This window comes from Synchiropus splendidus, chromosome 1 (assembly GCF_027744825.2).
Source record: "Synchiropus splendidus isolate RoL2022-P1 chromosome 1, RoL_Sspl_1.0, whole genome shotgun sequence".
Classification (NCBI taxonomy): Eukaryota; Metazoa; Chordata; class Actinopteri; order Syngnathiformes; family Callionymidae; genus Synchiropus; species Synchiropus splendidus.
The window spans coordinates 62405586-62421286 of record NC_071334.1 but is presented as its reverse complement, the minus strand read 5'-3'; the positions used below and the strand labels follow the sequence as shown (position 1 = coordinate 62421286).

Here is a 15701-nt window from a genome sequence, read left to right as displayed (position 1 = left end):
ACACTATTCTAGGTTGGCAGCACGTGTCATGTTCAGGAGAAATTCTTTAGGTCTAAGCACCAAAAATGAAGTATTGGTACTTGTGAAGGCTAATTTAATTTCTTCAAGGGGAAATAGCATAATTGAATGCAGCTGTTTATAATCTAAATAAATATTACTTTAGGAACGACACATGATTTTTAACATCTTCCAATCAGCGATGTCAAAGTTGCATTCGTCCACACTGTTGTTTTAGATAGCAAGTTCAAAACAATCCAGTGGCAGCTGGCTCACAATAATCCGTGTAACTGCATCATTCATAATCACAACTAACATAATTTGTGGGACAAATGTGCCACTCCGTCACCTGTCCACCACACTCCAGTGTCGCCTATTGCAGCTTCTCTGTCTTCCAAAATGAGTGACAGCTGCGTACTGTTCATCAGCACGTCCGTGCAGACTCCCTAACAACTCACCACAGCATGACTGACCCAGTACATGCGCCCAAATACACACATGCACATACGTGTCACCAAACACACAACAGCCATCCCATTGTCCACTTTGATAATGAATGCTGGATTTTGCCTTGTTGGACTGCCAAAAATGTTCTTAAGCCAGCTTTTTTGTAAGCAGGCTTCTGCATTAAGATTTAGAATTTGTGTGGCACACATTGAAGAGCAGCAGTCTGAGGGATGGTTCATGTGCCACTGAATCTTCGTGATCACTGAAGAATCCACCAAACTGGATTAAAAACTAAGGAGATAATACAGCTCAGATTGTGATTTGACAGAAATCCCTGCTTCGTCTCTGTTAAGTTCCCTCCATTACACTTCACGGTACACGCATGCTGCAGGGTAGTGTTACATTACATTCATTCACGTAGCGAGGCCATTCACAAAATCTGTTTACAGCGAAACTCTCCTATCCTGGTTTATTCTACAAGTATTTACTTTAAGCCTTTGAAAATGTATGAGGGCTAGTTAAAATGAATTAAACAGCCTACACTTCATGGACAAAATGCACTTTAACTTCCTTGTTTTAAATCAATCACATTCTGTCTGTGGACATAAAATTACACTGCACACACTATAAGCATCATGACATCATACATAAAGGCTGAAAAGGAACAGATTCAACAACAACTCTAATTACTGCCATCCCCCTGCCTTTCTTTATTTATGTTTCTATATGTAATGCTTTTTGTTTGTTTCTTCTGTGCTTCTTCTCCCTTTGATGTTGACATAGTTGGTTTTCACTCGAGTTAACGTCCTTCATCTTACATTATTTACTATCACTATTTTCTTGAACCTGATCTCTTCTTTAATCTTAAATACCTACTCAAACAATACCTAATAACCTGTTACCATGTTGCTACAGCAACAATAAACCTGCTCGGATGCAAAACTCGTTGCAACGACAAGGAGAGAGACACATCTGGTGTATTTTCTCTTTGGTGGTGATTCATCAAAAACATACATCGATATAATGAAGTTGCCAAAAATGCATATCACAGTCTGTCTCAATGCTAATGTTATTCGTTGTGTCGGTACATTGCACATCGCAATCTTCTTTCACTGACCCAGCGTTCTCAAACTAGACGGGTGTGTGAGAACGACAAGACTGAGGACACAGTTATGAAATTAACAATTAACCTTGGGTATTGATATATTGAGCAGAGGGCAATATAAGAGAATGAAACTCACGTGAATACCACCAATGCACAGCCCATACCAGACAAAACCAAATATTGCATACATACATCAATACCTATTTAGTGAAACAAGACCAAGTAGATGTGACAATAGTCTCATCTGTAGTCAAGGAGAGAAGCATTTGCTTTGATGATGCTTTCCCAGCCTACAGTGAAACAGTCATGTTTTTTGGCCGCATCAACATCATAACTGTCTGACATTCCAAACACACGCAGCATCCGCAGCAAGTTAACCCATTCAGCTTCAGCTATTTAACCACCTGGGCAACAAAAGGGATTAAGACTGCAACGTTTAAGTGCCATATTTTCTTCAAATGGCACAAAAAATGCCATAGAAGTGAATAAATAAAGTATGTAGACTATATTTTGGACTCAGTTTGTTCACTGTGTATTTGATCCTAGTTCACAAAATAACATAATGAGAGAGGCCAACAACTGATGATAAAATACATCACACATCACAGCACTCCACAACCGACACAAAGAGGGAACATTTCCCTTAAAGCAAGGGTGTAACAGCTTTAGAATATATATATTTAGTAACATTTTTAAATATTTTACCCTATGACAGTTACTTTTCAGAGTGCTCATACATTTGATTGCCTGAATTCACCAGCATTAACAAATGAAAATTTTGTGAACAATGCATCAACATCAACCTGTTCAGCGATCTGCTTTTGCCAGCCAAATGGGGCAAAATGTTAATTTAAAAGTATTTGTTTTAATTTTAAATAGCAAAAGACCAAATTGCATTTGACAGATAAAACAATAATAACAATTTACAAAACATGCTCATGTAATAGCAGGTTGTACTTGGTTAGGGACTGTACACACACCACTTAAACCTCTGTGTGTGAGTGTGTGTGTGTGTGTGTGTGTGTAAGCGTGCCAAAAACATCTAAAAATAATTTTAAACTGTGAAGTGCACCAAGGAAGAGCATAACAACACGGACCAGCAACAATGCTACAGTAAGTGGGTCAGCAAGTTAATAAAATATGACCCTGCTCAGCAGCTCCCGACACAAATAAGGTGTTTATTCTATCTCTTGCAGCAAATAGGAGGGTATTGATGTATAAGAGCGTTTGTGTGTCAGTCTGTGTATCAGCAGCATCAGTGTCAGATAATCTGATGCAGAAGGATTAAAGTTAAAGCCTTCGCTGTGAGCGCCTGGCTTTGACCACGCAGACACACAAGTGAGAGCACACACTCTGAGCACTGACTAAATCTGGGGGGAATCAAACTGACCCCGCTATGTTTAAACCACTGCACACACATCCACATTTTGGATTGAGAATAAGTAAAATGGTGCCTAAAAAAGACCCAACAAGACTCGCCATCAACACACACAGAATCAAAGGTGTGTCACCCTGCTGGCGCACGAACCGCATGGTTCATTTCTATCATCTAGCGATCAAATGATTCTAAAACACAGACATACACGGACACACAAACCATTCCTGAATACGAGCTGCAATGTTTATCTCAATAAGATAAATACATACACGTTATAAATCATAAACACACCAAGGGGTGTTCCAATTTTTACCCTTGCATAACACGATGTGCTCCAATTCTGAACGGGTGCACATAGCAGCATTAGTCATACACTTCTATTGAACACACAAATTTAAGTGAATGTAGTAGTGCAGAATGATGATGGTTCAAGCAAAGTTAGAGGAAAAGGAACTTTACATTGATATAAAATGAAATGATCTATCACAAATATGTTAAAAATATAAATAACAATAATGTGTTTCCTTGATTGTTGAATCTTAAAACAAATTAATATTAAACAAAAAGTATAAATATTTGGTAAATTATTAAGAACATCTCTGCTAGCTTTGTAATTAAAAAGTGTGAAAGAAAAGCAGACAAACAATCATCAGTGGGTGACAGTGTGTTTGTGCAGACAGAGCGGCCTCCAGTATTTTGGCAGGCAAATTCAGGACCGTACTAATTAAAACTTACTGAATATTCAAATGCTGTGTTAGCATAACAATAGCCGGCTGGCCAGGCCCCACTTAAATGAGGCCTTTTGTTTTAGCCCGGCTTTCCACTGCCTCATTAAGCTGCTGGAGCTTAAGTTAGTGAGCCGACAGCCGCTAACCGAAGCCCCGGCCACGGCCCGCTCTCTTCTCTTCCCATCCGCCTCCTCAAAAGCCAGCCCCCCCCCTCGCCCAAATCCTACCTCAGCAGCACTTGGTCTCATTGGGCCCGGCTTAGTGTTGCTGCTGCAGATCTGTCCTAGCTTTAAAGCCCACAACAAATCTTGCCTCAATTACTGCTGCCAGTCCACATTCGGGCCCATCAAAGGCCCACCTTGTAGACGGCTTCAACTAAAATGAATGTCACATATACTGAATTTTCATCACCGTTTGTTCTGGGTGGTGTTGTTTGATATTTTGGGACATAGACACAGACTAAAATGGGGTCCACGAGCAGAAAGAGAGGAGCTTGGCACCAGATCAACACCATCATGCCAGACTCCTAACAAAGGGGGGGGGCACGGTGAGCCCTGTGGCTCTGACCTGGAGAGCGTACACTCCGAAAAAGACACAAAGACAGGCTGGAGACTCTGGAGTCGACCAGAAGATGCTGAGTTCAATGGTGGCTATCAAACCAAAGAACCTGCATTGCACTGTTGCCACAGTTCTGACTAAAACTAACTGACACAGTGAATGAAACAAGATGATCGTGAAACAAAATAATAACCCATGGAACAAACACATTCATTTTTTATGTTGATGAATAATATTACAGAAATGAAGGCCATCGGTTTTAAATCACCAATGTCATACCATGTAGTTATCTACATCCCATCCGTTCCACAGAAGTGCTTAAAATGTGCATTAATATTTAAAAACAATTTGCTGGGTAAAGAGGAAGGGTGGCTAACACAATGTCAGGTTGTTGGTGTGTATATATAATTTCTTCATTTCCATCAGCTTTTCGCTGCATGCCTTTGATATGTGAAAATCGTCTGCAGGTGACACACACACACCAAGTTCAAAGGAGGTCAGGCAACAAAAATGTTATGTATTTTTATTTTTTTTTATTTTTAACAAGTGTGACAATATACTAAACGAATATCTAGTTATATATACATTATAGATATTTATTAGGAATTGAAATGACCATACAACAATGATTGAAGATGTGAAATCGGCGGGTGATTCAATAAAAGGAAGAATCAGCCGCACATCTGCGATTTAAACTGAAGGAAGGCTTCTAGTGGTATTTACCCTGGTTAGGATGATGGATATAATTGTTCGAGTCAACAGATTCACATTAAACGCGGAGATAGTTTGTTTGTCTGGAATTGTCCACCTCGGCGCGAGCCTTCCTGTGCTGATCACACGCAAGCACGCACGCAATTCTCCCCCACATTCTTTTCCAAACTAAACTGGAACACCGACAGAGACGAAGCGTTTATCCTCCTCCTCATCACCATCACTCTCATCGTCCTTTCACGCTTTGACGTCGGCCGCTTCTGCCGCGAACGCTCTTCACCTTCACACCTCCTCTTCCTCACTCCTCACTCTCTCACACCTCCTCCCTCGAACTCCCGAACCAGAGACGAAGATAAGGAAGCGAGGAGTTTCTTACCGCTTTGCCGTTGTAGTAGTACATTAGCGAGCTGCCCGTCATGCCGGGGATGGTGTACGCGCAGTACATGGCTCGTCTCCTCCGCCGAAAGAAGCAAAAAAAGTCGAGTTCTCCTCGCTTCGGTGGCGTCTATGTCTCCGCCGCCGCCGCCGCCTGCAACCGCCCTGTCTCTTTCTCCCGGCGTCCTAACTTTTCTGGGTTTGTTTTGGTCGGAAAGTCGTCGCTCCACTCGCCTGCGTGTTTTTTTTCCTCGGCCGACAATTCCTTCAGTCGCATGTTCCCATATGGCCGAGCAGGAGCACGCGGAATATGCAAAGTAGACGGAGAGAGAGAGAGAGCGCGCGCGGGAGAGAGCCCTCCCCCTACCCGCCTCCCCCCGTTCCCGCTCGCCCCGCACCGGGAGGCTCGCGCGCGCTCCCGCCGTCACTCAACTTTCCAGTCAAATCTGGAAACCATCCGTCCTCGCGCGGCGCCTTTGAACTCACTCGACTGTTGCACGCGCCCTTCTGCACACCCGCGCTTTTCTCTCTTTCATCGTCTCCCTTTCTCCACTCCCCCCGTTTTCTTTACTCTCTCTAATAACCTCCTGCACCTCACTTTCCCCTCTTTTCCTCACTCTTTTATCCGTCACCGCGCTTCACTTCTCAAGGATGGCGTGTTTCTCACGATGTTTTTCCGTTCGTCGCCCTTTCAAAAACACGTCCTTCTCGCTACCTTCTTCTTTGGCGTCCTGACGGACCTAATCCAAGCGACGCGCGTCTCTTCTCTGCGCCCGTATCTACGTTCGTTTCCATCCTCTCCGCACATGCATTTTTTTTATTTCTAATTAGTCGGTTTCATTGTGCCAAACTGATCTGTCATCGATTGTTGAATTTATTGATTGACGTGAGAGTGGCGTTGTAGAAAAATTAAAAGTCCAACGAAAGTTATTGCTCACGTGTCATGAGGCCGCCCCGTAGAGATGCGGATTGTTTTATTAGGCTCGTTTCTGCGGACAATAAATCTTTCAATGTGATTTCAGATCCTCACGATCATTTCCTGGTGAAGAAAAAAATCTTTTTAACCATACAAAGAAAGTATTTCCCCCACGTGCATCGTGTCCCACGCTAGAAACGCCAGAATATATTTCACTTATAAATCCTAAGTATTTGCACTTTTTGACGTAGAGCAGTGGGAAATGCGAAGTAAAATACTAGCGACAGGATTTAAAGCGTCTTCAATGGACAATATTTTCGAAGTAAAATACGTCTACATTCAAAACAAATGTGACATTCATAGAAACACATTTTTGCTTTTCAAGAATAAATAAAATTTTCTTCATCCTAGCTAAGCAAACAGCGCTATACAAGTTCATTGAGAGCATACATGGCTCAGCTGCAAAAACATTTTCTAAACAGTCCAATTTCTTACTTGTAGGAGGTGAATTCAGAAAGGAAGACGGACCGACAATCTGGTATCAGTATGACCATCATTATTCTCAATCGATCTGGCTTCAATCTGCTTCACCCCTCTTGATCTGATTCTAATACAAGAACTTTTTTTCCCCCACACGTCAAATGGTTTGGAATTTCTCGACATGCAACCAACTTTATATCATTAAAAATATTGGATGCCTGTTCTAGATTTCGGTAAATGCACGGTCACAGAAATACAACTGTGTCATTGAAAAAAAAAACACGTCTTTCCACTTTATTATAACCTATTTTTGTCCTTTAATATAAAGTTGCCTTTCATTTATTTCATGTCATGAACTCCAACCTGTTATTTAGAATATTCTCAGTTTTTTGTCTAACTCTAATTTTTATTATAAAATTACATTAAGTTCCACTTCTCATGTGAAGCTTAAAATAATTCAAGTTAAACAACAAATCTTTACAATTGGGATGCATTTTCCTGTAAATCTAATGTTAATATTTTACACATGATTGGAAAAAAAGAGGAAAATAAAACACTGTGCTTTACTAATAGATTAGAGTTTATGAATGAAATCCGACTATTAGCGTCTTTGCATCTCTGAGCCCATCCGCGCAGACAGAGGTTGCTATGGTGACTCACTTCCATCAGCCTCCTGATGATGGCAGTATAACTCATCACCTGACAAAAGCGGTCGAGGACCAGTTCATCCACTTACAGTAGATTTGCAGTTTGGTCGATTGTATCTTTTAATTGCGATTTCTTTTCTTAATGAATTCAAAATATTTAGTTGCATAATCCCGAGCACACAAACTGCAACTTGTCAGAAGTCGTCAGACAGTCCTGCTGTCGCTCCAGCCAGGATGAGTTCTCGCAGGCAGGAGAGGAAACGCTCCCAACAAACCACAGAGACATCAGTTGCATCTTCTGAGACCTTAATCTAGGTGAAATTAAAAACAATGGGATTGTTTGTAACCTAACCACACATTTGTACTGAGACAACACAGCTTTGTCAAGATGTAAACATTGCACCAGTTTGATTGACATCTCTGGAGAGAACTGTAAAGAGGCACCGGACTTGAAGCAGTCACTCATATTGATCACTAGCTTTGATGCTACAAGGCACACAACAACCATTTTCAGCAAACTAATGTGAAAACAGAGAAACACCACGCACAAATACCTTCAGAAAATGGTTATCAAAGTAGAACAGTGGCCCCACTGTCCAACAACATTAAGGCGAGAGTCTGAATCTTTCCACTTCATAATCAAAATGCCATTAACTTAATGACAATGTTTCATGCATGTCTCCACAGATAAAGTTCATGTTTTGAGATGCCTATCTTATTTCTATGTTTCAGAATGGGGCATTAAGATGATCCAAAGAGATGTTCAGTAGATGGATGTCGGTGCTTCCGTCAGTTGATCAGATATTACCAGTGTTATTTGAATTTACAACATGCTGCTATACCGAGCTGTCATTAGTTGCGACGTAATTTACACCAAACGTGAATGTTACAACACTATTACTGGTCACCAAGGCTCCACCCTGAATGGCTCCAGTCAGGAGACTGGATTATCATATTTATACAGACAGTAAAGTTGCTGACTACGTCAGCTATTAAATTAATTGCCACATTTTCACGGATTGACCAGTCATGATGTCATCACTTTCTATGTCATGGCACAATCCAGAGTCGGAGGAGGAATGGCTGAGGCTGTGGAATAAACGCCACCCAAAATGCTGACAGTATGGGACAATGGAAACATCTAAGAATAGTATATAGAAGAATATTTGCCAAATATACTTTTTAAACATTATTTTGAGCTATTTCGATTAAATATTTTACACTATTTCAGGCAATATTACATTTTGCAACACTACAATCACGTCGAATGCCTACTAGTCGCCGAAATACTTGCATTAACCGTCTCAAACTCAAATAATGTTGAAAGATGTTACTTCATAGTCTTAATCACCTGAATATCTCAAGCACCATCTATGACTTGTACAACCACTCTGGACTAAACTCTAGACTAGATCATGAAGCAAGGCAGAAACATAGGCTGCTTAAATGAGACAGATTTGATTAAACTTATTTCCTATGGAGGTCATGAACCACGCAGTCGACCCCTCGGGTGTTCTCTCACCACTGAGAATGAAGATGGCCCCCGTGGTGTCCAGCACATGACTGTGCCCTGAACTTTGTCTTTATGGAATCATGAGAGGCAGACAACCTGAAGCAGGGTGCATCAGTCCTTAGATTTCATATTAGCATTGTCATCATTCATCCTATTTAAGCAAATAATAGTCTCCTAAAGAAGCCAGCAGACCTCCCATGTTCCTCGCCCCTTCTCTCTATCGCTATCCCTCTCTTTCTATCAGTCTCTCTCTCTCACCCGCTCTCTCTCTCTCCTTCTTTCGGGTTTAATTTGATTAAAAAGCGAGATGCAGGAAGAGGAGGGAGGGCTGATGCACATCTAATAAGTGGACCATCTGTCTGCAGCGCTGGCAGCCTCCCAGCATTGTACCCAAGCAGACTGCACGGGGAATGAAGGGAGGGATGAAGGGATGAAGGGAGGGAGAAAAATATAGAACCCCCCCCCCAAAAAAAGTATGTGACCCGGTAGAAGCAAAGAGCAGAGGCAGCATTTTTTATTTAGTCTGATGCTTGCTTGGTCAACAAACCTGCACAGTAGATGAAGGAAAATAAGAGGAATGAAGTGGAGGAGTGGAAGAGTGCTGAGATGGAGAATGGCACAACGATGAAAACCGTGGGAGTGAAGAAGGAAAGAGGGATTATTATAAAGGAGGACAGGATAAAAAAGGCCAAATTAATGGCAAGGATGATCATAAAAAGGAGTCAATTTGGTATCCCTACACCAAACTTTTCTAAATCAACATCTTCATCATCTCTTTCCCACTTCACTCCTTTACTGCATTTCATTGTATTCTATTGTTCCCCTTTCCTCCTCCTTTCACGACTTGATTTCCTAATCCCACCCTGATCACTCTTTGCTTTCTGAATGGTCATCTTCTACTTTCCTTTACATTCTCGGCCCTCGCTCCCCACCCTCGACGAGAGACAGCTAATCCTGCTTGAATTATAATCTCACATTTCATCCTGATTTCACGCCTAAAGGATCTTCTTTCACATTACAACACACACATGCCAATCTTCATCTGACGCACTCATTCATTCCTCATGTCATGTCTTAGACATGCAGAAGCACACACGCTCTAAAACGGTGAAATTTAGAAAGGATAAGTACACTCTTTCGATGAGTGAGTTTAATCACAAAGAAAGCAAACAAACAAACTGACCACATTTTTTGCAACTATTCCCTCATCCTCGTCACCCGTGAGGAGCAGTCTAATCCCAAAAGTCGTTTTTGTCAGTCTTCCCAGTCATCTCAAGTTCAAATTGTTTTCAACAAACCACTTGTTATGATTCAAGCCCCTAAAAGTGCTGCATTTTTATCGTGACTGCTGTACAATGATAGTGTTGGTGACAGGCTATGTTTGTGTGTAACAGAATTTTAAATCCAAATCAGCGCCGGGACATAAACTTATTTTCTCAAGGAACATTGACTAGTCGCCAAGTACAGGTGGACCACATTATACAAGGTGATGTCATAACCAAAACCTATGTGATGAAGGAGACAAAATGAGATTGTGTTAACAGATGAAAAACTTGAAAAAAACTCAGGATAGATGCACAAAAATGATCACTTCATGCAGCACAGATTTTGATCATCACTGGAGCACTTCCACCCTGATGTATAAGCTCATGTGTACAGATTCAACTGAAATTCTGATGTCCAATATTCAAATGCAATAAAGCACGATTAAGTAGTCATAAACTTCATTAAAAGAATGACCCACGGCCTTAATTTTAATCCAAATGCATGCACAGTCTAGAAGCGGTACTGGAATCTGGTCGTACCCGTCAGTCGAGCATTCATTACAATTGGTTATCAATGTTCATTCATGTTATAGTGTTCAGAGTAGTGGTGGACGCTGTAGGTGGCTGCTCTCTCATTGGTTCCTTCCAGATATTTCCCAGAGCACACACCACCATACCATCGGAGAGACATTTCATTGCTGACAGACGGGACGCAATGAAAGAAAACATCGTAAAGTTAAAGTTGTCAGGCTCTCCACCCAGAGGCCTTTCACACTGGCTGCCTCTGATTCTAGAATCAGTGCTGTTCTGGATTCTGGGAACCTTGGTTCTTTCTATGGAACCAACCTGAGATCATACATGTTCAACTGTAGCTAAAGTGGGAGGGCGAGTAAGTCAGCAGAAGTCAGTAAGACACTGGCAAAATCATGCAGTCACACGCCCACCGATGATGTCATAGTTTGTGAGCTTGGACCGACCTTTGTGTGTTCAAGCTGCTAACCAACTTCTCAGGTTCCGAACAAGTTGCTGTTCTGAAATTACGTTTGGGAACAGCAAAGGCCCCCCTAACAGTGTAAATTCTAGTTCCCAACATTGTGACGTTTCCTGTGGGCACACCCTTTCACTGCTTACGTCTCAGCGTGATGCACTTCTTTCCCACCACTTTGGCTCTTCCTGAAGAACTGAGTCTTCTATGTTTACTTCTGAAGCTGAAGCTGACAGGGCTCCTGCTCAAATCTTAACCGAGCTAACAGCATGGCGCTTACTTGGCCTATTAACTGGATCATCTAACTAGCTGTCCTTTTTTAAAAAGTCAGATCTTCCTCCAACCTGAAACCCCACTGAAGCCTGCTACAGTATTCACAAGCCATCCAGTCACTGAGACACGAGCACGGCACCAAAAAAGAGGGAGAAAAGTTCCTCCTTACTGTAATCAGTTGGACTCAGGTTTGATAATTAGATGCAAATTTTCACCAAAACACAAACTGAACAGTGAGTTCAGGAAGTGTTTGGAAAAGGTGTGTAAGTGTGTGTATGTGTGGGTCTGGCATCTATCAGAACCACAGCTTGCTGGAAAAAGAGTAAGTAGTGGGGAGCGAGAGAGAGCGAGAGAGAAAGTGAGTGAGAGAGAGAGAGAGAGAGACAGAGAGAGAGAGCGCTGCTGCACGCTAATTATGTATGCATGATTTAATCTGCAACTCAATAATATGCAAATATATTCATATGTTAGTTTCTTAATTAAAAATGCAAAGCAGCCCTTATGGTGATTTTTCTGTGATTTTCTCTTCAGCCTAACAAACACAACATTTTGAAGAATTCAACAAATTGGTGGGAGCGCTACAGTGGGGGGTTAACAACAGGGAGAAAAGGAAAACGTTACCAACTTCTACTTCCTGGAGTTTTCAGAGTAAAGGAGGAGGAGGGAGAGGAACTGAGAGGCAGGACATGGTGTGGGTGGAGAAGCCAGAGGAAGATGCGGTTTAAAGGTAAATAAACGCAGCGTTTTTTCAGGTCAATTGTACTCAAATTGAATTTGTATCAAGCAGGCAGTGGCTGTGTAACGCTCTTCAGTACAAGACCCAGAGTTATTTCGTTTGTTGAATTTTGCTCCCCATTTCTTCAAGCAGGACGAAGACAGGGCAGTTTAGGGAAAGTGAGGTGTCCACTTCAATCACAGAGGGGCTGAAAAACACAGCAGCAGCAGGCAGAGCAGTCTGGACATTCACACACTGAACATGTTCAATTAGAAAAGCACATGTAAAGCTACATAAAACACTTGAACTTGAACTGTTGCTGTGCATCATGTGAAGCTTCCTGGTTATTACACTGGGGGGCCATTTACCAGGCCAAATCAGACTTGATGCTGTAAAAGCAATGTAAAAAAAATCCCACTGAGACAGGACCAACAGGACTCTGTAGTTTACTTTTAAGTGGATGAAAATGTCCCTTTCTAATAGGTTTATTCTCACCTGGTATGTATTTTCCTCAGATAGACATTTCTTTGGAGAAAAAACCACACTACTCTCAAATATTGTGCCTATTTTGATGAAATATTGGAGCATAATAGCAGTGATTTAATTACTTTGATATGAAACTTTTTGGCATTATTATGGTCCCATTATTAGTAATATTTCTTTGATGAGTTTACATCATTTTAAAGTATATTTTTTTATTAACTGTTTCCACAATGGCAGCCTGGTGGTTAGCACTCACGCCTTGCAGCAAGAAGCCTGCGGGTTCTACTCCCTGGTTGGAGCATGGCGTTTGAATGTTATCCCCATGTATGTGGGGGTTTCCTCCCACAGTCCAAAAACATGCTCATTCGGGGGTTCAGGTTAACTGAATTGCCCCTAGGTGTCAACGTGTGAGCGAATGGTTGTTTGCCTGCATGTGTGTTGCCTTTTGATGAACTGGACACTTGTCCAGGGTGCCCACTTTCAATCGCCTGCTGATGCTGAGATTGGCACAGCTGCCCCTGCGACCCTCCACTGGACGACAATGTTGAATAGAAAATGTATGTATGCATGTTTTCTTGGTGTTTTTTTTTTTTGCTTAACAAAAGGTAATGCATGATCTCGGTGACCTACACAGGTGACCTATTCATTCTGTTATTTATGGTCCCTGTCTCCTGTCTCAGGTTATAATGTGGCCCTTCCTAATTCTACACGTTTACAGATCTCCATTCATCCATTTTTCTCTCCCAAACAATCAGTGGGCTTGTTCAAAATCTTTTTTTTTTTTTTTTTTTTGCGGCCTTGTCATTAATCAGAAATGATTTTGTAGTTAATGTTGCTTGCATCACAGTAAGCATCATTAATTGTCATGTTTTGTATATTCAACAAATAAAACAGAAATTAATCTCTGTATTAACAATACAAGTGACAGGTACAGATTAATATCTTTCACCACTGCGCTCCCAAATGTATTTATCGAGATGAAGAAGGTTTTGACAGCTCGTCATGTTACGATCACCGAGAAAATTTCTGTCAGCAGGCATCTCTGCAGACGTGCTCGACAGAAGTGCCATGAGATTTATCAACTGTACCAGCAAACAAAGACATCTCTGCTTCTCAACTGGGATGTCTGTGCTGAGTAGATTGAACCTGTCTGCGCTGCACTGTTTAGAGCACGGCGGCATCAGGCCCATCGATGGAGCGACACCAGCATCGGAACAACCAGCACATTCCTTGGTTTTCTGTTCTGGATAAAATACCTTAGCTGAAAACAAACTTTATAAAATGCAGAATCACTTTTATATGTATATTTATCTAATATTCATAAATGCTAAGAAATACATTAGAATTTGTCAAATATATCTGTTGGTTTTTATATTATTTAATAATATTAATATTTGTCGAACTATATTGAACTACCTGCTAATGTCTGAACAAATAAACATGAAAAACGCTTCGTATCAGTCCAAGGGAAGCAAAATACTTTGGCAATAATGTGTAATGTGTCATTGTTGTTTCCTTTGCCTTCCTAATATACTGTAGTTTTTTTCAGAGTCAACTGCATGAAAGATGACCTTTTGTTTTATGGAATCCATGAAGCAAATAAATAATAATTAAATTACATTAGATGGCCTTTATTAGTCCCACAATGGGGAAATTCAACGTGTCACAGCAAGTTGGACAATGTCCAGTTAAATCCTGAAAGAACTGGTGGCAGGAGGAAGACATTTTGTTTCACACTGATATTAATAATTCCCATGAGCCATAAGAAGGACATGGCAGGCCAAATGTGGCCCCCAGGTCATGTGTTGGACACATGCTGTGGTACATTTTCGTTTTATTTCGACAAAAACATCTTCTAGATTCCTTTAAAATCAAACAATACAGCAAGATCAGAGCAGAAATCTTCTTGTTTCCGTCAGTGTGATTGTTTTTAGCCCAATATTCCTCCACCTTGAAACATAAAAAAACCCAAAAGCACCTATCATTTGTAACTGTCTCTGGATGCATACTTTACACACAAACCTCTCAAAAGACTAACTATTTTCCAGTCCATTTCCTGAAAGGTCATGTGAGGGACACTAAATCTGACTTGAGCGTTCATCGAATTTAAAATATAAACGATGATCGTTAAAAAAAGCTGCCGCACCCAGGGGTCTGTGAGTGTTTCATCTGCACTGTGATGGGCCAACCAAAGGGGGCAGTATGACTCATGAAAATGCATCCCGACTTGTCCCCCAATGCCTCTTAACCTCCTGGCCCACTAGGGACTGCCGGCTCTCCTGCTGTGCCTTCTGCAAGACCTGACTCCATTTAATTAATGCTGTCGACTTAACACGCGCGACATCATGGCGGAGGACGGATAGTGAAGAATGACAAAGACCCGGACACTGATAGGGCTGGTTTTATCACCAACGCTGGATTATAAAAGAGACATGACTAACAGTCCACACTAAGCAACATTCCAGCTTTTTCTTGGTCATTGCATGTCTAATCAAATGGAATTAAAAAAGGCATTTTTTTTGGGAGACAATAATATAAAAAAGAAAAATCGCTAAAAAATATAGACGAACATGAAATTGATGGATCAAACTAATGAGTTTTGCTAAATAATTCAATGCACACCAGTTTCAGGCTGGTGCAACACACTTGAGGGTGTTTCTTTCCGTGTTTCATGTCAACAAGTTGATGGCGGATAATGTTCATTCATCTATTGTGTTTTCATTAAGAAAGCCCCGAGGAGCAGACCAGCAGTCCGACAGCCAATCTACTAAAACAATGATATCTTTTTAAGAAATCTCTTCCACTCCCGACACCAACGGAGAGACATGAATCTGCAACCTGCTAATGTTAGCAACTGACGCTTAATTTCCTTTTGATTACATGCACATCCCACGCGCTCCTCTCTGGTGACGTCTAATTGTTTCTCTGAGTAAATCATCAAGTCAGCAAAGTAAACCTGACAAATAACAATGAGGAACTTGCAGCGCAGGGAGAAGAGAAGGGTAACACATTCAAAGGAAGGGATGAGAGCCAGACATGAAAGGGGGCATGTGGGAGGCCGGCGACATGCCGAGCACCAGTCACACGCTCAAATAAAACCTTCAACAGGACCAGGATGTCAGACC

At 41.4% G+C, this 15701-nt stretch overlaps 1 protein-coding gene across 16 annotated transcripts in view; it reads right to left on the bottom strand.

Moving 5' to 3' along the window:
* The window catches only part of LOC128752705 (transcription factor 4-like), a 111481-nt gene that overhangs the window by 28887 nt on the left and 66893 nt on the right, over positions 1-15701 (bottom strand). Inside the window, exon 1 of one of the 16 annotated variants that reach the window (XM_053854206.1) lies at positions 5301-5633. The exons of 14 other annotated variants lie outside the window; for them this stretch is intronic. In XM_053854206.1, coding sequence (XP_053710181.1) covers positions 5301-5369 — 69 coding nt within the window. In that variant the 5' untranslated portion in view covers positions 5370-5633. Of the gene's footprint in view, positions 1-5300; positions 5634-15701 lie in introns of those variants that run through there. One more of the 16 variants, XM_053854210.1, reaches the window with a different exon arrangement.